General features: G+C 35.6%; 1 protein-coding gene and 1 pseudogene across 1 annotated transcript in view; both read left to right on the forward strand.

The window, feature by feature from the left end:
• The first annotated feature begins 1,151 nt into the window (after nt 1-1,151).
• Nucleotides 1,152-25,179, forward strand: part of CDKL5 (cyclin-dependent kinase-like 5) — a 115,833-nt gene continuing 91,805 nt past the window's right edge. The window contains exons 1-2 of the mRNA XM_008579832.1: nt 1,152-1,376; nt 4,218-4,252. Coding sequence (XP_008578054.1) covers nt 1,313-1,376; nt 4,218-4,252 — 99 coding nt within the window. The 5' untranslated portion in view covers nt 1,152-1,312. The remainder of the gene's footprint in view (nt 1,377-4,217; nt 4,253-25,179) is intronic.
• LOC103596363 lies at nt 16,508-24,649 on the forward strand (annotated as a pseudogene).

A 25,179-nucleotide genomic window follows, 5' to 3' on the forward strand; every position in this document is an offset into this window, starting at 1 on the left:
AGTGAGCAGGAACCGGTCACCACATGGGATCCAAACCCTCGGCGGGAGCGCTGCCGCGCTCCCAAGCAGCACACTCTCCAGTGCGCCACCGGGCCGGCCCTGTTTTCTGTCAAACTTTCAACCACTACTTTTAGCATATATTGATGATACTTGCTTGAAATTATTACCAGGGTGATTGCCAAATGTTGATTCTCTAATTCCATCACTACATTTATTATTTGCAATTATTCTCTGTGAAAGAGCTTTCCCTTCTCCCCCATTTATTTATTTATGTCAGTAAGGACTCATGCATTTTTACTTTATTCTATGGGTTATGATCTGTTACTATCCTTATTTATTTTGTTGCTCAGATAGTCCCCATTTGGCCAATGGAAGTTACTTCAAGCTGACTCCTGTGTCCTTTTGACATGCTCTCATCACGCTTTGAGCATTTCCTTACTTTCTGGCACCACAGAAATATATCCTAAATTCGTACATTTCCTGCCCTACCCTTGGAATCAGCCATTTCTCATAGCTATTGGGGTATCATTGCTTCTAGGTCCTCTAAGTAGACAGAGCTAGGGAATACATGTATATATGTGAGTGTGTGTATTTACAAACATTTATATCTATTTCTATAGCTCTATATAATAGAAACTGAGCTTATATTGTTAACTCCAACCTCAAGCCTTCCCCCTTCACATTTGTAACTTCCTTTTATGAAAATAAGAAACCAATGTCTCCATTATCCACAATATATTTACTTCTTTTGTCAGTCCTAGAATACATGTAAAGAAGCTTCATATCACTGTGTAATAGCAAATATCTAAGTAGAGTACAGTACTTGTTTATATTTCTTTTTGTCTTTAGCTTGAGAATAGATAGTTAAAATACTGTTTTCAAAAGTTACCTGAGGTTAATTTTCTTGCCCTGGTCCCTTTCAGCATGGTTCTGTTATTCATTTCACATACAGGGAAGTTCATTTGTTTGTATTCATTCCATTTTGGGTTCTTTTCTCCTATTATTGTTTCTTCTTCTTCTTTTTTTTTTTTTTTTAGCATATGAAACATTAACATGGATTTAAAAGAATTATACAAAAAGTAGAAGTGGTTATTAGAGTACTATGATATAAAACTTACGGCTTTTAATTATGTTTGTTCTTTCAGGGAATCATTTAATACTTCACTATTGGAACAAGTATGTGAAAGTTCCTGTCAACCATTGCGAGTTTCTTCTTCAGACATTTTTTGTTCTACTTACTGCACAGCCCTCTCAGAAGTTCCTTTTTTGGTGCCATGTTCTGTGGCTTGCATCAAAAGAGGAGTTTGTCTTCATGAAGATTCCTAACATTGGTAATGTGATGAATAAATTTGAGATCCTTGGGGTTGTAGGTGAAGGTAAGTTGCAATTTTTGCATTCCTTGAATTTCGAGCAATGTATAGTTATACCTACCACCAAAAAGTTACTGATTCAGATTCTGTTAATTTAACATATATCAATTCAGATGTGCATCTAGGAGTGAAATATTAAAAATAAAATCGCTCTTAAACTATTTGGGTCTTACTATAATTGAAAGCTAATAACATTTAAAAACCCTTTAAAGTTTAATAAATCAAAGATTTCCTAAGACTTTTTTCATTTCATTCTTTTCATTAGCAATCATGGTTTCTTTACATTTTTTTTTTTGGTTACATTTGGTTTCTTTAATTTTTAAAAAACTTTTTATATCAGCTAGGCTTATTTTAAATAATTAATTTATTTGTTAGCTCACTTGGTTAGAGCATGGTGCTGGTAACACCAAGGTCAAGGGTTCAGATCCACCTACAGGCCAGCTGCCCCTCCCAAAAAAACAAAAAAATTATTTGTATGTGTTCAGTTTTACTTAATACATGGTAAATAAATGAATAACTTCTAATTTTTTGAGAACGAGAAACCACATTTATAAATTCTGGGGCACAGAATTTGGTCATATTTTAACATTTCTGAAATCAGGATGTGCCTTATAATCAAAAGCATGTCATGGTTTAATTGGCATCACTTTTTCTTTCCTGATAGAACATAAGATAATGCTTACAACCAACAATATCATTGATCTGATGAAATACCGTAATTCATTTTGCATAAGCTGACTCCTAGAAAAATCATCGTTTCTTCCTTATTTTTTCCTGCTTAGTAATTTTTGCTCTTGACTTAAAAATAATTTTATAGAAATTTTGATAAACAATTCTGTTAATGGGATAAGCGACTAAAATTATGGTTTATTTGCATTTATATCTTTAAAGCAAATGTTACAAAAATTTCATTCTTCAGAATTTTCAATAAATTTTGAATTTCAAAAGAAGTTTAAAAATTTACCTATGTGAACAGCAAAGCTGTTTAAAATTTTAATATTAAGTCAGTAAATCCTTTTCAACTAAGTAGAAACAATGAAAATAGAGTCTAATCATCGGATGCTTGTTTCAAGATCTGAAGTTGAAATCATATGAAAAGAATGAGTCCTTCACTAGTCAACTCCTTTTCCATTTCTTCATATTGATTATGTAAATAAAATTCATTCTCAGTGTCTTACCTACTATCTGTTCTATAATAGCTGTCTTTTTTGCTTATTTTATCGTATTTTATTTTCCAAAAGTATTGCAATTAGATACTTATGCAGTGAAGCTGCTGACTGGAGAAGTTCAGCACAAGGTTGAAATGTTCCAGATTCTGAGCCTAAGTTTTTCTGGATCATAACCTTATTTTTCTCAGTATACCCGTAGGTAATCATTTTCTCAGGGACTGGCACAGATCAACCAAAATTACCAGACTATTCTATAAATCAGAATATGTTAGTTTCAGTTGTAATTGGAACTATCACTGCTATATATTTTTTTCTTTGTTCTTCTTTCAAAAAACACCATCTCAGATGTTTTTTGGCTAAGAAATACATATATATTAAGTATATAAAAAATCTGTCAAGCAAATTCTACATTCCTGTAGTCTAAACAGTGCATTTTCACCCCATATAAAAACTGGCATGGGCAGGTAAATGAGGATTGAACAATGGCCTGGTGATTGTGGAGTTAAGTTGGATGGTTATAAAGGCTGGTTCCATCCTAACTATGGTAATAAGAATCATCCATTTCCACCAAAGTGAGGGAGACTAATTCAGATCTCCTAGACTCTGTGGGAGAAACATTTCCCAATTTTGTCTCCTTGAAGTCACTTTCTTATAGATGCATGCAGACCTTGCCTGTCTGCTAACGTCAATGTTCTTGATGTTTCTACAAAGCTCAGTTATCATACATCACGTTTTGATTCTCTTAATTAGATTTTTCACAGTATAACTTTAACCTGTTTCCTGGGTACCTTGCTGTCAACTCTATTCTGCCTCTAAGGAAGTAGTTTATCACCTAGATAATAGGATGCATAACCCAAAAGGTAGTGATGAATCTCATCAAAAACACCCAAGAAAGGGGGAATGCTTGTGGCCTGTGCCCTTGAACTTTATCTTTATTTATGGCAAAAAGGTAGCAACTCCTGCTAGTTAATTGGAATCCTGAGGCCAGTATTATTTTGCCAGTCAGGAGAGACATTCCATTATTCTAGAAGAGTATTTAAATGTCTCCTAGGACAGATAGCGTATTAGGTAGGCTCTGCGCTTGAGCTTACTATTGGGAAGTAATTAGCTCTTAAGTTGTAAGTTCTCTAGAATCTTTTGATTTAATTTTCATTTACTCTCAAAGTTCTTATGACCAAATCTTCTGTCCAAAAATGTTTAAGCCTAAATTAAAAAATGTCTCGAGTGAAATTTTCTTTAAAAAGAGAAACATTTAAAATACTTGGGGGAAATGACTTGTCTATACTCTTCATTTTTAATAGATATGTAATAAAATAGCCATGCTCTGGGCCGGCCTGTGGCTCACTCGGGAGAGTGCGGTGCTGATAACACCAAGGCCCCGGGTTTGGATCCCATATAGGGATGGCTGGTTAGCTCACTGGCTGAGCGTGGTGCTGACAACACCAAGTCGAGGGTTAAGATCCCCTTACCAGTAATCTTTAAAAAAAACAAAAAACAAAAAAACCGTGCTCTGTTGGTATGTGGCTCATTATTGCATTGTCACTATAGAATATTGTCATTTTAGGCATCATTATTATAATATATGCTGATAAGCAATGTAAATATAACAGAATTTTGATTTCTTCAAGAGCTGTGGTTCATATATGTGTCCCTGATTGTTTACTTCTTTTTATTATAGGAGCCTATGGAGTTGTACTTAAATGCAGACACAAGGCAAGTGCATGGTTTTTAAAAAGAAAATATCTGTATATGTTTAACTATTTTGAAATTAATGCAGTGCTGTGTGCATGTGGGCATATAATTAAAACTATCTGGTTATGATGATGATGCTTAACGTAGCAGAAGTAATTTGTGAACCCGAAAAAAAGAGGCTTCTTTTGGATAAGCTCGATCATGGTTAAGTAGTCATTAGCCCTTTGCAATCGTGTGCAATTTTTTTCAACCAACCTATGTATAGGTGAACCTATGAAAGCTGCTGAATAGGAAGAGAGAAAAGGTGATAGGATGGGGAAAAGAGAACACAATAGTGACAAGACAATTAATTTATGTTCAAGTACTTATCAGCAAGTAGGAGTTTTGTTCAGTATTTTTCATGTAGACCTAGTAACTTAAGATTGCTTGATGGGGGCCGACCCCGTGGCTCACTCGGGAGAGTGTGGCACTGGGAGCGCAGTGGCGCTCCCGCCTCGGGTTCGGATCCTATATAGGGATGGCTGGTGCGCTCACTGGCTGAGCACGGTGCGGGCGACACCAAGCCAAGGGTTGTGATCCCCTTACTGGTCACAAAAAAAAAAAAAAAAGATTGCTTGATGGGTTTTAATCCAGATTTTGAAAGGTAGTGGATAAGTGTTTGGTTATGGATGAGGACTTGGGATAATAGTGTATGCTTATGATTGCTGGCTGTAATTGATCACCCTTGAACAGCTTTCAAATGAACATTATAAGTTATTTGACTCTGATAATAATCACAAATTATTCAGAGAAGTTCTTTTAGTTATTTGAAGTTCCGTTAGCTATTGCTCAGTGGTAAGTATGTTTTACTTGGAGACTGCCTGTAAGATGGCAAGTGTTGAAACTAACAATTTCAAACATTAGGTTAAATATTTTTCTATTATGGTATACCTAGTCTGAGTATTATTTGGCCTCATGTTATTTTGCATATAATTTGTTAAGACCAAGGTTGAAGTTTTTTTGTGATATTTCATAGTGATATAATTTATGTCTGAGATGAATTTAGTAATTTAATCCAAAACATTTAATTTAAACTCTTGAATCTGTCGTCTGTCAATAGTAATGTGTGTGTGTGTGAAGGATGATATAAATCTTTATGTTTGCTTTTTCTTTCCTATTTTACAAAATACTACCTACCTTTTGGATTTAAGCCTTCATGTCAGTTAATATATTTTTGCATTTTAGGTCACAGATCTCTTACTTTAATGCAGTTTCTTTTCTATTATTCTTGAAATTGGGTGTTCAGATTATTTTATGTTGATAATAGTTATCTGAAGATCTCTTTGCCAGTAAATCCTCAAAAATTGAGTACTATTGGTTCTTGATTAAGGATGATTGAGAATTTAAAATAAGTTAAATGTAATCAAAATAAATTTAGCACCTTGAACACCTCGTTAAGAAATATTACTAAAGTTTGAAGTTAAACAAATGGAAAGCTCCCTAATGAAATGCAATGCTTTTAATGAGTTGCCTTGAGTTATAATAAATTTCTGAAGCTTAAAAAATATATAAAATTCTCAGGTGGATATTACTTAGGTGAAAATAGGCTGTTAGTTTCCAAGTTAAATTTGACTCTTTCATGAACATAATAGCACCTCTTTTTATACTATGGTTCTGTTTATACAGCATAGCAATGGAAGCTTCAATTCCAAATCTTAATCTTGGGTTTTAAAACTCAAGGATTTCTGAGATATATACATATACACACACATATACGCGTACATATATATTATATATATACATATATCTGATATATGTAATTCAAATCGTGCAAATGTTTTCTCCTGGTTTTTGTCATACTTTGATGTGTGACCATTTTCCCTATGTTTTCTTTTGACCTTATCGAAGCTCTCCTTCTGCCCTTTATGTAAAAATAAAGTCTATTAGTCAAATATATTGTTTTTATCTTTCCATTTACTCGTTTATTAAAATATGTTGTATAGAACCAGAGTGAAGTGGATGAGAATGGGCATCTCTGCTCTTGAGAAACCAACACTAAATGTGAACTCTGATTTCTAGTGGCTATGTATAGTGCACTTTGAATTATAAGGTTGAACAAACTATAGTTTTCTTGTCCTTATATGGCTTACGGTTTGTCTGAAGAGATAGAATAGATACTTTAAAAAATAACTCATGAGGTTGCTGCAAATGAGATTGCATCTAAAAAATTTCTCTTTTTGCTGCCCTTCACTAAATGAGGGTATTCACAGGACAGCTAAGTATTGTTGCTTTTTCCTTTCATGCATCTAAAAAGATATCACTGGATGGAAAATTTAAAGCATAAATTAGTGCCTAACTCAGAGTAATATAAAACTCTTTTTAGAATCTGCAGCTGTTTAGTCATAAGACTTGTTAGAATATATCCTTTTCTCAGCTAAAATCAAACCTTCAGATCTATACCCATTGCCCAAAAATAGAGAACTTGGTGTTTCTGGTAAGATTTATACTTTAGGATCAAACAAATGGATTACTGTGAAACTGATGTTATAGTTAAAAATGTATATAATCCTCCCTATTGTACCCATTATGTGTAAAATAATCATGCCAATATAGTTTACATACTTTAAAAAAACTTAGTGAAATTCTTATAAAAATGTATAGATCAGGTCTATGATTACTTATGCATAGGTCTGTGTGATTACTTATGCATGAATTGGATATCTTTTTGAAAAGGTTGGCTGTGGCTATATATATAATTAAATAATTCTTAGCATATTGTATATTTGAGCAAGTATGAAAGAAAGTCACTGTTTTAATCTGAGTACTGTTGCAAAAATTTAGAGGTCATGTTTATAAACAGGTATATGCTGTCTTTTGTGAACATAATACAATGTTGGGCTATTCCAGGCCAAGGACCATACTTCTTAAGTTACTGAAATAAATGTACAGCTTGTACTCTTTTTGACAGCCTCTATTTATTTTTATATATACATATATTGGCATGTATATGGAACCTCTTAGCAATGACTGTTAAACCTCTGTTTATGACTTCTTATGACTATTCACATTTGGAAGATGTTCTGGTTTGGACCTTTACCCTGCAGATATGCATTGTAGATTTTCTTTTTATTTGCGTATTTGTTTCTTTTCAAGTAGTAGGTGACATATGCTCTTGGGATAGCTAATTGCACAAAGCCTTGAACAATCCAGTATTGGGGTACAGCCTCTAAGTGTTCAGTAAATAATATCCTTGACTTAAGTTAGAGAAATGAAGGTGAAGGATGCAGTAGGGAGCTGTTGAGGAGTAGCACAGACTCAGTCTTTGTGGAGGGATCGAAGATGATCCCAAGGATTTGAACGTGGTAAACTGGAAAGCACTGGTATTATTTAATCTGACTGGAAAACTTATAAGAAGTGTATAAGTTTGGGGGAAGAAATAATGAGTTTGGCTTTAATAATAAAGAATAAAAATGTCAGCAGATTATAAAACCTGATGTTAGTAAATACCACATATTGAGCAGGTACCATATGCTAGACACTCTACTAGGTATTTTAATCCCCACAACAATCCTACTTTTATCCCCATTTTAAAGAAGAGGAAACTGAGTCACAGAGGGGCAGTGTAACAGTGCCAAGATCATGCTGCTGGTAAGTGTTAGAACTAGGATTTGATCTGACTCCAGAAATAGCTAACTTGAGTGTGAGATGGAGCTGTGAAATGATAATGAACCTTCCAAGAGGGAGTACAGAGCCAAGTGAAGGGGATGTTTAAAATTGTGAGACTGAAAGGAGGACGTAGGCGAACCTCTTGAAAGCAAGGAAGAAAGATTTTTAAAGATGGTATTCACCACCATTGTAAAAATCCATAAAAAGATCCATGATGATAAGGATTGAGGGTGAGCAAATCCATTTCATTTAACAACGCCATCTATTAATGACTTCTTTATGTGAGATGGTGCATTGAATGCCCGGTTGCAAGAGGTTAAGGAGAGGGTAGAAAGAGAAAATCTGGATTGTGCCATTTTTCTCTTTTGAGAATTGAGAAATGGAGATTGAGAGTACTAGGAAGAGTAGACTTGATTAAATATTGACTAGTCAGGAATACCTATATTTCCCCCTACTAAAAGGCATTCTTGGCTGTTATTACTTGTTACAGTTTATCTTTTATTATAAGGTTGCATTTTTAGCAAGCATTGTACATTTTGAATTAGTGATCCCTTTTTTCTTTTTCAGATTAATTTTATTTTTCTACCAAAAAACTGAATGAGGATTTGGTTACTTTTTTTTTTTTTTAAACCAAATTTTTATGAAGATACTTGAGAAAAAGTCTACAAACCATCACCAATTTAATGGATAGTTATTTGGGGATATATTTGCCTTGGGCAAGTGGCTACCATCTAAAACAATACAGTTATTTTTTACAAAAACAAAACAACCTTTAATTGTTTCAGTTTTTTTCCCACATTAACTAAAACAAGTGTTTTCTTTAAGTTTTAGTTTTAGATTTTACATGCAAATTGAATTTTTAAAACAAAAATTTAAGAAGTGAGTCAAGGGGCCGGCCCGCTGGTGCACTGGAGAGTGCACCGCTTGGAAGTGCGGCAGCACTCCCGCCGAGGGTTCGGATCCCATGTAGAGACCGGTTCCTGCTCACTGGCTGAGCACGGTGCGGGTGCAACACTGAGGGTTGCAATCCCGTTACTGGTCAGTAAAAAAGGAAAAAAAAAAAAAAAGAAGTGAGTCAACATTACTTTCCTCCTTATTTAAATAAAAATAAGATGAGGGTTCTTGCTTTTTGTGTACAAAATTTCTAGCATTTGAAAAATATTATAGTGAGGCTTGGGGTTTTTAAAAAAGATCATAAAATGCTGGAAATATCTTAGTGTTGTTTATTTTCCCATAATAATTTTTTTGAGTAACTGTCTACTAAATGGCATTAACTAACTGCAGGTTATGGAAATCAATATAATGCCACTTTTTTTTTTGTTTTTTGTTTTTTTTCCCTTTTTGTCTTTTTTCGTGTCCGGCAACGGATCGCAACCCTCAGTGTCGCGCCCGTACCAGACCGGGACCGGCAACGGGATCACAACCCTCGGTGTTGCTCCTGCACCTTGCTCAGCCAGTGAGCGGGACCCAGTCTGTACATGGGATCTGAACCCTTGGCGGGAGCGCCACCACACTCCCAAGCGGCGCACTGTAGCAGTGCGCCACCGGGCCGGCCCAATATAATGCCACTGTTAAACCGGACTTCAGGCTGGTAACAAAGATAGCAGGAATCATTAATGGGAAAAAAAAGATCCTGTGTCTCCTCTTACAGAGGCATGCATATAGAACCATTACTTCTGTGTGGGTTCTGCTCCTCTTGACATGGTTTTTGTTACTGATCCAATTAAGTGTAGAATAGTCTCTGGAACACCACAAAAGTCTCACTAAAATCTTCTTTGTATTATAATATTTTGTATTTCAGGTCTACTGGTCTGTTTATACAGGAAACACTACCCATGTTTCTGTTATCTTTTTACCAATAAAAGGAATAATGGCTCGTGTCATTTTCCAGGTGGGTTTGACTTCTTTAGGGGACTAGAAGAATATTGAGCCTTTGCAGGCTTCCTGGTTGCCTTTATCCTCATCATCTTAATTTGGATTTCATTTTTTGTTTGTTTGTAGTTTGGAAAATGGGGTAAGGGAACAGTCATATTAGAATTAGCCAGTACTAGCTCTGTCTACATAGAAGACTTTACCTCGTTCATCCTTTTTACAGTGACTCCGTTCCTAAATCATTTCCCCTCCTCATCTGGAGGACGAGTTGGCTGGGATGCTTTTCCAGTTTGCCCCACTCAAATCCTTGGGACCATCTTTGATCCCTCCACAGGGACTGACTCCCTGCTCCTATGCACCAGCTCTCTACTGTGTTCTTCTTTTTGGTTGTCTAATTTAAGTCAACATTATTATTTATTGAACACTTATAGGTTGAATTTAAAGTCCCTTTCATGATAATCATAAAAACATAATTAGTTCAAAGAAGAGAACATTCTTTCTACACCTTCTTAAGATGAGTAATTTCATTAGTCTCATAAATTTCTTTGTTTAAGTCATTTTTTACTAGCTCTTTAATGCCACTTTTCTTCAAAACTTCAGGAGCAAAAGTGAGTGTGGATCATTTTTCTACACAGGCCTGAAATATATATTCACTGATAATATAAGAAAAAGAAGTGATTAACAAATGCCTTTATAGAGGATACTCTTAGTTAAGCATAATCATTTATGACTTGTTGAAACCAGTGACTGGAAAGTAGTGCATGGTGATCTATTCCTATATAAAAAGTAATCCAGCCTTGAAATACTATGTAATTAGAAGCTATAGTTCATTTTCTACAATGCTTTTGAGCTTTAATATTTCTTAATTTAAAGGTTTTTTTCATGTATTAAAGCATTTTAACTTAAGAAACCAGTACTTTGGGGTGTGGAGGGTACTGCCTCCTATACTTAAAGCACTGTGTTCTTGGCATGGCATTATAAAGTAAAAGTCAACCAAATATCTGTTTAAGAAAAATCTATTGAGTGCCTACAAAATATCAGGCACTTAGCTAGGCACTGGCTCTGCAAAAATCGGTAAGATGTAATTCTTTCTTTGGAGGAATTTAGTCTACATGGATAAATTAACAGATGTCATGTCATGTTTTCTATTGTTGGAAAGCTTAAAATATAGTTTAGGAGAGGTAAATCTGAGGGAAGATGGTAGTTGAAATGATAATGTAAAACCTTTCCATTTTTTAAAATGAATTCTCCATTGAAACCTGCTTAGGAAAAACTCATGTCAGTAATAAAGGGGAAAAAAAAGCATTTCCCATAACTACACAAGAGGACTACTGCAAAGATTGGAATAGAATTAGGAAGTAGCACTGTTAGTTGATGACAGACTGAATGAGAATGGTATAGTGACAACCTCTGTTTACCTCTGAGTGTCAGAGGGCCCGGAATGCTTGGTGTAGTAATGATGGATTGTAGAACCTTCCCCAAATGGTACAGTTGAAACTTGATCTGTGAGGCCCAGGTCATATTAGGATGGGCAGGAGAACCATCCCTGACAATGTAGATCTGGAGTTGGTAAACTACTGTCAATGGGCCACTTATTTTATAAATAAAGTTTTGTTGGAACACAGCCACACCCATTCATTCACATATTTTCTCTTGCTTTTGTGATACAGTGACAGAGTTGAGTAGTTGTGACAGAGGCTGTATGACCTACAAAACCTAAAATATTTATTATCTGGCCTTTTACAGAAAAAGTTTGTTGACTTCTGCTTTTGAGCAAGCCCTAACTAGGAGAATATGGTGGAAATAGCATAGTGGCCTAGTTAACCAACAATGTCAATTTCTATTTGTCTCTCTGCCCCTGGTGCTCTTGGAGCCTGAAGAATAAAGTTAATAAGGTGGGGGACTTCCACTGAAAATTACTTTTCCCTTGATCTGGATTTGGGTAAAATCCTTTGTGTGGCTGGGTAGGAAATTTTGTATTGGTTATGTCTTTCATATATCAACTGTCAGAACAGGGAAGTGGAATTTGCTGAGGACTACGCATAAAGAGACACACACAACCTACCACCAGCTTGAATAGCTTTCTTTTCACCCAAAGATGAATACAAAGAAGAAAATAGTCTTTATCAAGACTATGAAAAAATCTTTCAGTTTAAGAGGACATTCTTACAAACATGAAGAGAAATTCTTTGGAGAAAAAAATTTGAGCTATCTTTCTAATATGACTCAAGTGGACAAAGTGAGAAATTAAAAGAAATAGTTGTAACTTCTGTTTCAAGTGTTTCCTGTATTCCAGGCTTTGTGCTAGCTGCTTCGTTTTCATTTTTCTTTAAATCCTCATAACTATAAATGTTGAAAGGAATTATCCTCCTTTTACATGGGGGAAACCGATGCTCAAATAAGCTGATACAAGTTAGTAAAAGGCCACACAAATTAGTAGATGGTACAGCCAGGAATTAAGCCCCATTTTAGGCCCATCTATTTTTTTTTTTTTTAATTGGGGTAAAATTTCCATAACATGAAATTAACCATTTAAAGTTTACAGTTCAGTGGCATTTAGTACATTCACAATGTTGTAGAGCCACCACCTCTTTCAAGTTCCAAATCATTTTCATCACACCAGAAGAAAACCCTGTACTCATTAAGTACTCACTCGCCATTTCCCCTTCTCTTGGCAAACATCAGTCTTTTTTTCTGTATCTATGGATTTATCTATTCTGGATATTTCATATAAATGAAATCAGGTACCAGGTGACCTTTTGAGTTTGGCTTCCTTCACTTAGCATAATGTTTTCTAGGTTCATCCACATTATAGTATATATCAGTACTTCATTCCTTTTTATGTCTCAATGATATTCTGTTGTATTGTATGTTTATATCATATTTTGTTTATCCATTCATCAGTGGATGGACATTTGGGTTGTTGCCACTTTTTGGCTATTGTGAATAGTGCTGCTGTGAACATTCATGTGCAAGTGTTGAGTCCCTGTTTTCAGTTCTTTGGGGTATATACCTAGGAGTGGAAATGCTAGGTCATATGGAATTCTATGTTTAACTTTTTGAGGAATTGTTTAAATTGTTTTCTACAGCAGTTACACCACTTTACATTCCTACCAGCAGTATACAAGGGTTCCAGTTTCTCCACATCCTCACCAACACTTGTTTTCTTATTTTTTTATTGTAGCCATCTTAGTGGATGTATAATGGTATCTCATTATAGTTTTGATTTGCATTTCCTTAATGATTAGTGATGTCGAACTTTTTTTCATGCGCTTTTTGGCCATTTGTATACCTTCTTTGGAGAAATATTTATTCAAAAGTCCTTTGCCCATTTTTAAATTGGGTTGTTTGCCTTACTTGCTGAGTTTTTAGAGTTCTTCATATAACCTAAATATAAGTTCCTTATCAGATATATGGTTTTCAAATATTTTCTGTCATTCTGTAGGTTGCCTTTTCACTTTCTTGATGGTGTCCTTTGCACAAAAGTTTTTAATTTTGATGTAGTCCAATTTATCTATTTTTTTCCTTTATTGCTTATGTTTTTGAAACCATTGCCAAATCCAAGGTCATGAAGGTTTACACCTATGTTTTTCTTCTAATAGTATAGTAGTATAGTTTTAGCTCTTATATTTATTAGGTTGTTGACCCATTTTGAGTTAGTTTATATAATTTTTGTCTACGATATGAAATAGGGGTCCAGCTTCGTTCTTCTAGATGTGGATGTCCAGCTGTTCCAGCACCATTTGTTGAAGAGACTGTTCTTTGTTCATTTACTAGTATTGGCACCCTTGTTGAAAACAAATTGGCCATGGATGTGTGGGTTTATTTGTGGACTTTCAATTTTATTCCATTGGGCTATGTGCCTGTCTTTATTCCAGTACTACACTGTTTTGAGTACTGTAGATTTGTAGTAAGATTTTAAATTGGGAAGTGTGAGTCTTCCAACTTTGTTCCCTTTTTAAATAGTGTTTTGGCTATTGAGGGCCCTTTGCAATTCCATAGGAATTTGAGGATTGCCTTTTCTATTTCAGGGGGGAAAAATGCCATTGGAATTTTAATAGTGATAGCTTTGAATCTGAAGATTGCTTTGTGTAATATTGTCACCTTAACTCTAAATTCATCTAATTCATAAACATGGGAACTTTCTATTTATTTAAGTCTTCTTTAACTTCTGTTAGCAGTGCTTTGTAGTTTTCAGCATATTAGCTGTATTAGTCCGTTTCTGTTGCCTATAACAAAATACCTGAAACTGGGTAATTTATGAAGAAATAGAGTTTATTATTACAGTTTCAGAGGCTGGGAAGTCCAAAGTCCAGGGAACACATCTGGTGAGGGCCTTGTTAGTGGTGATGCTATAGTGACACAGGGTATTACATGGTGAAATGGCTGAACAAGAGAAAGTTTCTCAGTTGCTCTCCTTCTAAAGCCATCAGAATTGTGCCCATTACTCCATGAATGGATCAATACATTTACCAGGACATAGCCCTCACAATGTAATCACCTCTTTAAGGCCTCACCTTTCAATTACCATAATAGGGTTTCCCACTCTCAACACTGTTACAGTGGGGATTAAGTTTCAATGATCTTTGAGGCGACATTCAGTCCACAGCCCTAGTCTTTTATCTCCTTGGTTAAATTTATTCCTAGGTGTTTTATTCATTTGTATACTGTCATAAATGAAATTGCTCTCTTAATTTTCTTTTTGGATTGTTCATTGATAGTGTATAGAAATAGTACTGATTTTTTTTTATTGTGGTAAAATATATACAGTTGTGTGTTGCTTAACGATGGGGATACATTCTGAGAAGTGTGTTGTTAGGTGATTTTGTTGTGCGAACACCATAGAGTGTACTTAAACCTAGATGGTACAGCCTATTATACACCTAGGCTATGTGGTATAGCCTGTGGCTTCTGGGCTACAAACGGGTACAGCATATTGCTATACTGAATACTGTAGGCAATTGTAACACAATGGTAACTACTTGTATATCTAAACATAGAAAAGGTACAGTAAAAATAAGGTATAAAAGATTTTTTTTAAGGTACACCTGTATAGGGCATTTATCATGAATGGAGCTTATAGGACTGGAAGTTGTACTGGATGAGTCAGTGAGTGAGTGTGAAGGCTTCAGAAGTTACTGTACACTGTTGTAGAGTTTATGAACACTGTACACTTAGGCTACACTAATTTATAAAAAAATATTTTTCTTCAGTAGTAAATTAGCCTTAGCTTTTTTGCTTTATTAACTTTTTGATTCTTTTGTAATAACATTTAACTTAAAACACAAACACATTGTGCAGCTATACAAAGTATTTTCTTTATATCCTTATTTTATGTTTTTTTCTATTAATTTATTTTACTTTTTTAACTTTTTTGTTAAAAACTAAGACACAAACACGCACATCAGCCTAGACTTACACAGGGTCAGGGTCATCAATATCACTTTCTTCCACCTCTACATCTTATCCCACTGGAAGGTCTTCACCAATACCATGCTGTATTGATTACTGTAGCATTATGGTAAGTCTTAAAGTCAGGTTGTATCAGTCCTCTGACTTTGTTCTTCTTCAGTATTCTGTTGGCTATTTTGGGTCTTTTGTCTGTCCATTTAATTTTTAAAATCAGTTTTTCAGTATCCACAAAATAATGGGATTTTGATTAGGATTGTGTTGAATCTGTAGATCACATGGAGAAAAATTGACATCTTAACAATATCAAGTCTTCCAATCTGTAAATGCAGAATATCTCTACATTTATTTAGATATTCTTTGATTTCTTTCAACAGTGTTATGTAGTTTTTCTCATACAGATCCTGCAAATATTTTGTTAGATTTATATCTAAGTACTTCTTTGGGGAGTGCTAATGTAAATTGTATTGTGTTTTTACTTTCAAATTCCAATTGTTCATTGCTGGTATATAGGAAAGTAAATGGCTTATGGATGTTAACCTTGTATCCTGTGATCTTGTTATAATCGTTTATAAGTTCCAGGAGTTTTTTGTTTGTTTGCTTTGTTTTGTTTTGTATTTGTAAATTTTGGGGGATTTTCTACATAGCCAATCATGTCATCTGTGAACAAAAGTTTTATTTTTTCCTTCCCAATCTGTATACCTTTTATTTCCTTTTCTTGTCTTATTGTATTGGTTGTGACTTCCAGTACAATGCTGAATACAAGTGGTGAGAGGGGACATCCTTGTCTTGTTCTTGATCTTAGGGGGAAAGCGTGCAGCTTCTCAACATTAAGTATAACACTGGCTGTAGGTTTTTTATAAGATGTTCTTTATCAACTTGAAGAAGTTCCTCTCTATTCCTAGGTTGCTGAGAGGTTTTTGTTTTAAATCACGAGTGGATATTGGATTTTGTCAAATGCTTTCCAGTAGCAATTGATCTGATTGTATGAGTTTTCTACTTTAGCCTGTTGATGTATTACTTGGATTGATCTTACAATGTTGAACTAGCCTTACATACCTAGAATAAATCCCACTTGGTCATCATATATAGTTCTTTTCATACATTGCTGGATTCAATTTCTAATATTTGTTGAGGATTTTTGCATGTATGTTCACAAGAGATATTGTCCTTTAGTTTGCTTTTCATTTAATGTATTTATCTGGTTTTGGTATTAGGGCGATGCTGACCTCATAGAATGAGTTAGGAGAAATATTCCCTCTGCTTCTATCTTCTGGGAAAGATTGTAGAGAATTTGTATAATTTCTTCCATAAATGTTTGGTAGAATTCACCAGTGAAACCTTGTGAGTATGGGGCTTTCTTCTTTGGAAGGTTGGTAAGTATTGATCTACTTTCTTTCATAGATATAGGCTTATTCAGATTATCTGTTATTTCCTTAAAAGGAATTGGTTCATTTCATCTGAGTTATCAAATTTTTAGGCATAGATTTGCTCATAATATTCTTTTATTTTCCTTTTAATGTCCTGGTGATTGGTAATGATGACACTTTGTTCATCTCTGATGTTATTAATTTGTGTTCTCTTTTTTTCTTGGTTAACCTAGCTAGAGTTTTATCAACTTTATTGATGTTTTCAAAGAATTGTTTTCACTATTGATTTTCTGTTTTCAATTTCATTGATTTCCACTGTAATTTTTTATTACTTTTTCCTTTTCCTTGCTTTATGCTTAAATTGCCCTTTTGTTTTCCTAAGGTAGAAGCTTAGATTATTGATTTTAGGTATGTGTTCTTTTCTAATATATACTTTCAGTGCTATAAACTTTTCTGTAAGCACCACTTTTCTGCATTATATAAATTTTGATTTAGTTCAAAGTATTTTTTAAAAGATGTATACAATATGTGATGATTTAATCAGGGTAATTAGCATATTCATCATTGTAAAATTTAATCATTTCTTTGTGATGTGGACATTTGATCTCCTCTCCTCTAGCCAGTTGATAACATGCAGTAAATTCTTGTTAATTATAGATGCCTATTTTGACTGTACACAAATAGAACTTATTTTTCCTATCTAGCTGTAAGTTTGTGTCCGTTGACCAGCCTCTCACTATCTCCCCTCCCTGACCTTTCCTGCCTCTAGTAACCACAGTTCTACTCTCTCCTTCTAAAAGTTAAATTTCTCTTGAGACTTATTCTTTGACCCATGTATTATTTAGAAGTATGTTGTTTAATCTTCAAATATTTGGGTATTTTCTACGTATCGTTTTGTTATTGGTTTCTAGTTTAATTCCATCGTAGTATGAGAGCATGCTTAGTATGATTTCTATTCTTTTTAATTTGTTTTATGGCTCAGAATGTGGTCCATCTTGGTGATTGTTCCATGTGAGCTTGAGAAGAATGTGTGTATTGTACTGTTGTTGGATGAAGCATTATATAAATGTGAAGTAGATCCAGTTGTTTGATGGTGTTCAGTTTACTGATATCTGTACTCGTTTTTTTGCCTGCTGTATCTGTTACTGAAGGTAGTGCTGAAATCTCCAACTATAATAGTGGATTTGTCTATTTCTCTTTGCAGTTCTATTGGTATTTCCCTCGTGTATTTTGATGCCCTCTAGTTTGGTTTAACAAATTAACGATTATTATGTCTTCTTGGAGAATTTATCATTTTGTAATGCTCCTCTTTATCCCTAATGATTTTCCTTGTTCTGAAATCTGCTTTGTCTAAAATTAATACAGCTACTTTAACTTTCTTTTGATTGGTGTTAACATGGTATGTCTTTCTCCATCTCTTTACTTTCAACCTGTGTCTTTATATTTAAAGTGGTTTTTTTCTTAATCTACTATGATAGTCTCTTTTAATTGGTATATTTAAGCCATTCACATATATAATAATAATTAATATAGTTGGATTAATATGAACCATGTTTGTAACTTTTGAAGGATAATTTCACTGAATAACTTCTATGTTGGTAATTTTTTTAAAACACTTTAAATATTTTACTGCACTTTCTTGCTTGCATGGTTTCGGAGAAGAAGTCAGGTGTAATTCTTATTTTTGTTTTCTATAGGTCAAGTTCTTTTTTCCCTTTGCTTTCTTTCATGATTTTCGCTTTGTGTTTGGTTTTCTGTAGTTTGAATACGATGTGCTTAGGTGTACGTTTTTGGGTATTTATTCTGCTTGGTGTTCTCTGAGCTTCCTGGATGTGTAAGTTGGTGCTATTAATTTTGAAAGACTCTCAGCCATTATTCTTTTAAATATTTCTTCTCCTTTGTCTCATTTTCTTCTATTGGTATTCCAATTTCATGTATAAGGGTACTTCAAAAAGTTCATAGAAAGATTCATATTATCATTTGATTATATTTTTCCACAAACTTTTTGAAGTACCCTTGTATGTTAGACCTTTTGTAATTTTCCTATAATACTTGGATATTCTGTTCTGCTTAAAAAGTTTTTTTTTTTCCCTTTGCATTTTAGTTTGGGCCATTTGTATTGATATATATTTAAGATCACTGATTCTTTCCTTAGCTATGTCCAATCTACTGATGAATTCATTAAAGGCATTCTTCATTTTTGTTATGGTGATTTTGATTTCTAGCATTTTCTTTTAATTCTTCCTTAGGGTCATGTATGCTTACATTACTCATTTGTTCTTGCATGTCATCTGCTTTTTCCATTAGAGCCCTTAACATAGCAATCATAGTTATTTTAAATTCCCTATCTGATAATTCCCAAATCTGTGTCATATTTGAATCTGGTTCTGATGCTTATGTTCAGACTGCTTTTTTTTCTTGCCTTTTAATATGCCTTATATATATATATTAAAGCTGGATATGATGTATTGTTTAATAGGAACTGAGGTAAATAGGCCTGTAGTGTAAGGTTTTATGTTAATCTGGCTAGAAGCTGGGCCATGTTTAATGTTTGCTATAGGTATAGGTGCCAGAGTTTCCTCTAGTTTCCTCTAGTGCCTTTGTTTTGTTTAATTTTTTTCTACCCTGTTGTCTTTGGGTTTCTCTAAGAACTCCTTTTTAAATAGAGTTTGTGTCTTGAAACTCTCAGTTGTATTCCAGTGTTACCGTACTGTAACAGCCTTGTTGACATGGTGGAAGGGTATGAGGAAGGGAAAGTGTTCTATAATCTCAGTTATTTGTTGGCCCTGAGTCCTTGGCTACAACCTGCGGAAGTGTTTCTTAACCACCCCGACCCACCCCCTTCTTTTTTTTTCCCTCCTGTTAGGTAAAACAGGAAGGCTACAGAAGCTGTAATTGGCTAATTTTCCCTTTCTTAGGACACATAAGGCTGGTAAATGTTCTCTTGGCATGTTGGCCTTTGTTATGAAGAACATTCTGGGCTTATTTCAAAACTGTTACTTTTCCCTTGGGTGCATTTCAAAATGGTTATTTTCCCCTTCCCCCTCCCCAAAAGAAGAGAAGATTTTTATTGGCTCTTACCCCTGGGCATATTTCAAAATGGTTACTTTTCTTCTCCTCTCACCCAAAAGGGGAGGAGATTTTTCTTGGATCTTCACAGTCAGAGCCTGGTGAGATTTTTAGAGATAAAGCCACAAGTGCGTGGAGGGTCTCCTAAGATTGGGTCTCCCAGAGTTCTCATTTGCAAGTGAGGCTCACTTAGCCTTTGCCAAAATTATCATTTAAGTTTTCTTACTAATGTATGAGTTTAGTGTTTCCTGCTCCAGGTAAGCTGATTTTTGATGTGATTCTAAGTATTTGCCCATCTCTTTAGATTTCAGGAGGCAGGTTGCCCTGTGACCTCAGTTGTCTGGCAGGTGTAAGAAAAGTTGCTGATTTTCAATGTTAGGGTTTTTTCTTGTTGTAAGGACAGGAGTGATGATGTCCAAGCACTGTGTGTTTTGGAGCTAAAACTGGCAGTCCTACGTTTATATTTTAAAATTGGAAATATCTGGTCCAGCTTAAAAATAATGTTTAGCAAGAGGTTTTTAACTTTCCTCTGAACCATTTGCTTAGCTGAGATGACTCATTCTTAGTTATTTTCATCCCTTGAATCTCAGATCTCTTTATTTTCATGCACATAGTAAGAACTTTTTCAGAACAAAATACTTGAGAAACTTAAGAACTTCATCTAGTTCTTGAAAATGGCTAATAACTCTATCCTAAATTAACTAGAATTAATATACCTATTGATTTTCTTTTTTCCCTTTAGCATTGCTTTTTGTTTTATCAGATGCCTTCTATAAACCATTCTAAAGTATTTCTGGGGATTCTATTCTTCACTTATTTCACCCCACTTGTTTCTGAAGAAGTAACTCAATTTTCCAAGGCACTTTGAAAGCTCTAGAGACTAAGCACTGTTTAAATTTGGACAACGAATGAAAATAAATGCAAAACTCTTATGCTGCCAATGGTTTATTTTCAATTAACCTTGAAGAATGTATTAAATTATACATCTTGGTGACTTTAGCTTAATAGGATTACTTTCAGAATCTGTGAGATAGAGGACAATTTGGCTAAAATGTGTTATTTAAGCAACTGAGAAAGTACTGTATGTACTTTAAAGCCTTATAATTTGATTACTTGCCAAAACTTTGCATTTTGGGAGGCTTCGTTTCTTATCCTTGGATAATAGTTGTAACCAACCTTGGGTGATTGGGACATTGTACATTTCGTTAATCTTGCCATTTTTTTAGGATTTGTTTTAAGTTTTATTTTTCTCAATGAATCTACTGTAAGGAACAGCCATTAAACCAAGAAACAAATAAGCTGTATGATACCTAAGATTGCTTATTAGTTGGCAAATTCATATCATGTTTACTTTAAGAAATATTTTTCTCTTGATTTTCCCAGTTGTTTAAGATGAGTATCTGTCTTTGGGAATTAAAGATACTTTTGAAGAGGGAGAATTGAAATGTTAAATATTATGAATGTAATTTTAATATACTAAATAAAATTTGTTTTAAAATGATTTGCTGTATTGCAAGGATTTGGTTGAAAATAATTATTTTTGCCATGTAATAATCAATTAGCTGGGCCCATTTTAAGGTAAGATCCATTTGTCTAGCATGCTCTGAATTAGAGGCAGAAACCTTTCACTACACTTTTGCTTAGACATGTTTCTTGTGAAGAAATGGAGGAAATGGGTGAAGACTCACAGGCCCTCAGTAGTGGCGTGGAGATGTGTTATGCACCATTCCTGTTCTACCCACCCTCAGCACATTAGTGGGGTGGTATCAATGTTGCTCCTCCTAAAAATGTTTTTTTTTTAAACTCTTCATATATTATAACAGTAACCTAGAAGAAACTCACAAGAATGAACACAGTATATCAGTAACTTAGTCTTAATAAGAAAGCTTCCATTTGCTGACAATTTAACTGAAGATAGATGGTCTGTATTCACTAAATAAATATTTAAATTGGGACCCCTGTTGGCAGGGACCTGACCTCCAATTCCCAGATGTTTTAGACCGTTTGTGTTGCTATAACAGAAATACCTGAGACTGGGTAATTTATAAGGAAAAGAGGTTTATTTGGCTTACGATTCTGGGACAGCCGCATCTGGCATGGGCCTCAGGCTGCTTCTTGTCAGACCAACTGCATTTTATGGTGGTAAAGAGCATTCTCTAAACAATATCTTTATCCTCATTTTTCAGTCATTTATCCTTTTAACTCATCAGGAAATACTGTAAAAAAATATTGCTCTCTGTGTTTATTGACAGGGAAAGACAATAACGTATTAGTTTTAAAAAGCAGATTATACCACTGTCTAAAATGAATCCTCTCCCCAGAGGAAACAGTTCTTGTTTCTTTTGAATTCTTCCAAAACTTTTCAGTATATATAAACATACTTAGTACTATACTTTGCTTTTTTCCCTTGCAATGTCTCAGAGATCCTCCCACATCAGCATAAGTAGAATCTACCTTATTTTTAAAAGGCTGCATAATATTCCATTGTATAGCTGTAACACAATTGGACTATTCTCTGCTTGATGGACATTTAGATTATTTCTAATCTTTTCTATTACATTTAATACTGCAGTGATCTGCCCCCATGACTCAATCAGTTTCTAACACTGCCACATTGGGGATCAAATTTCCACATGAGTTTTGGAGGGGACAACACATCCAAACTCTATCACGAGATAATGAGGGAACAGCAGCTCCTCTTGTACTGCTCTTGCTACTTCATGCTAACTGGACTGGCAACTACCCTTGGAAAATGCCACCTCATTCAGCAAAGCATTCAGGACCACAGCACCAGGATTAATTGCCCATTCCCCTCTTCAGAGACTTAGGCCCAGCCCCATCATTCTTGACATCCTCTTTTATTTTTTGTCACCACCAACTCTCACTGGCCATCCATTAGCACAGAATACCCATCCCTGTACTGCTCTGTACATCTCTCAATCTGATCCGGTCTTCCCTAACCTGCCAGCTGTCCGCTAGAGCTCCTGAACAGCCATTTGTAATTTCTACCATCGCCTTGATCTTGCCCCAGCTTCTCAGTGTAATCTTGCCTTCTGTCCCTGGGCTACTCTGTGGCCAAGTCGATGCCCAAGGTAGCCCCCAATGGCAGCAGTCTCAGACCATGCTACCTCTTCTTTTGCCCACTATCTGGTAACTGCACTGCCTGCCTTTTAGTTCCTTGAATACAGTGAATTCTTCTCACCTTAAAATCTTTGCACATGCTGCTTCCTTAACAATTTTCCCACTCTTTGCCTGGCTGACTGACTATTCAGTCTGATCTGGGTTTCTTCACATTATTCTCTATTGGGGCCTCCTATTTGTTTTCTTCTTGGCACTTATTTAAACTTGCAGTTGTATATTCACTTGCTCACTTAGCCTTTTTTCTTGATTCGGAGATATGTATTTCTCCCCACATTTCTGAAGTTGGGTTGCATCTTACACTGGATACCTTGATTCCTTTCCCAGTGGTAAGTAAAATGATGATTTATCTTACAATTGATTTTGTCTTAGATTTAATAAAATGCTGCACTTTTAATTATCTGTTTCCCCCAGGTGATTGTGAATTCCACAAGTACAGGAATTCTGTCTGTTTTACTCAGCAGTAGGAACCGGTGCCTAGTATAGTACCTGGTACCTAGTAGGCACTAAATAAATAATGGCTGGATGAATATTATTATCTGTTTGGGAGATCTTGGCCCTAATTCTTCCGCAGATGAATCAGTCAGCATATGAGTATGAGTTGTTAATTCAGTTTCTGTCTTTAAAGTCATTATTTTTGGAGATTACCTTATTCTGGAATTGAAGGAGACCTTTAGGTTTGTCTGTTTTATTCCCCCATTTCTGTAATTTGTCCCATTATGGCTGTCTGTATGGCCTTGGTGAGGAGTACTCGCCATGTATGAAAATGAATCCATATAAGCTTTTACCTGGTATCAGCAATTTTTTTTCCATTAGGGGGAAGGAGTGAGGAAGGTGCCAAACAACAACAGACTTTTAGACTTGAAACAGTTTTGACTACTTGAACTTACTTTTTCATTTTACTTCATTTTCCAAAGAGTGCGATTACTTGGCGTGCCTACTTTACTTCTTTTAAGCGAAAGAGCAGCAAACAGGCAATGTAAGTGACTGGAGTGCCTTAGGCGAACTCCTGGATAATAGTCAAGCCTACTCCACAGCTGGAGGGAAGGTGTGGCTTTCAGTCCTTTTCATTTTCCGAATCCTGCTCCTGGGGACCACGGTTGAGTCAGCCTGGGATGATGAGCAGTTTGCCTTTCGTTGTAACGCTCAACAGCCTGGTTGTGAAAATGTCTGCCATGACCAGTCTTTCCCAATCTCTCATGTGCACTTCTGGGTCCTGCAGATCATATTTCTGTCTGTGCCCATCCTCTTGTACCAGCGCACTTGTTCTGTGTGAGGCAAAAAGAGGAGAAGTTGAACGAACAGGTGGAGGAACTCAGAATTGCCCAAAGCGATGGTGTCAGTGTGGAGATGCACTTGCTGGAAATTGAGATGAAGAAGTTCAGTATGGCATTGAAGAACACGGTAAGGTGAAAATCCAAGGGGACTTGCTGTGAACCTACACCATCAGTGTCTTCTTCAAGGCTGTCTTCGAGGTGGCTTTCCTGCTGATCCAGTGATACATGTATGGATTCAGCCTGAGTGCCATTTACAGTTGCACACAAGACCCCTGCCCACATCAGGTGGACTGCTTCCTCTCTCACCCCACAGGGAAAAGCATCTCCTTCATCTTCATGCTGGAGGTGTCCTTGGTGTCGCTTGCCTTGAATGTCGTTGAGTTATTCCGTGTCTTATTTAAGAGTATTAAGGATCATGTGAAGGATCAGGAGAGTGATCTTTATCATGATACAGCTGGTCTGCAGAGCCCCTCCAATGGCTTCTCATCAACTGTCCATCTCTCCACCACGTCTCCTCCTGGGGATAAGCTGGCTCCCGGAGAAGAAACAATTCTTCTTGCCACAGTTACAGCAAACAAGGAAGTATGCAAAACCATGCCAGTTACAGTGCATATCTATATACACTATACAGGGCATAGCTGTATGCACTGCCCCAAATGAGGCAGGCGGGAAGCGTCACCTCTAACTCACACACAAAGCCTTTTGATTTCCCTGCCGATAAGCAGAATTCTACAAAAAATAAACAAAACAGAAAAACAACTTAGTGGGCACTAGCCACTGTAGACCAGCAGCCATCCCACACAGCCAGCAGTGATGCCAGCAGCAACCTGATGACCTAGGGATCGAGATATGTGCCTGAAAGCATTGGGATTCTGCTTGGTTGTTAAAGAGAAGAAAGGTGCAGTAGAAAGTACCTTTGCTCCACTGGAGGTAGTGCTTAGCAACCTCAGTCATGAGGCTTAGCAGATGCAGACATTAGACCAGGGTGCCTTTGGGCATGTCTGGAATAGGAGGGTGGAGAGAGGGGGATTAACAGGAGGTATATGTTGGTATTTAAAGTGGTTGACTCAAAGAACTTAGATTTTGAATGAAATTGCATTAGGTGATGTATAAGTAAGGGCTTTTTCTCTACTAAGTAAGGGCTTTTTTTCTCCCAAACGCCCTTAGA

The sequence above is a fragment of the Galeopterus variegatus genome, unplaced genomic scaffold (genome assembly GCF_000696425.1).
Source record: "Galeopterus variegatus unplaced genomic scaffold, G_variegatus-3.0.2 Scaffold82, whole genome shotgun sequence".
In the NCBI taxonomy this organism is placed as follows: Eukaryota; Metazoa; Chordata; class Mammalia; order Dermoptera; family Cynocephalidae; genus Galeopterus; species Galeopterus variegatus.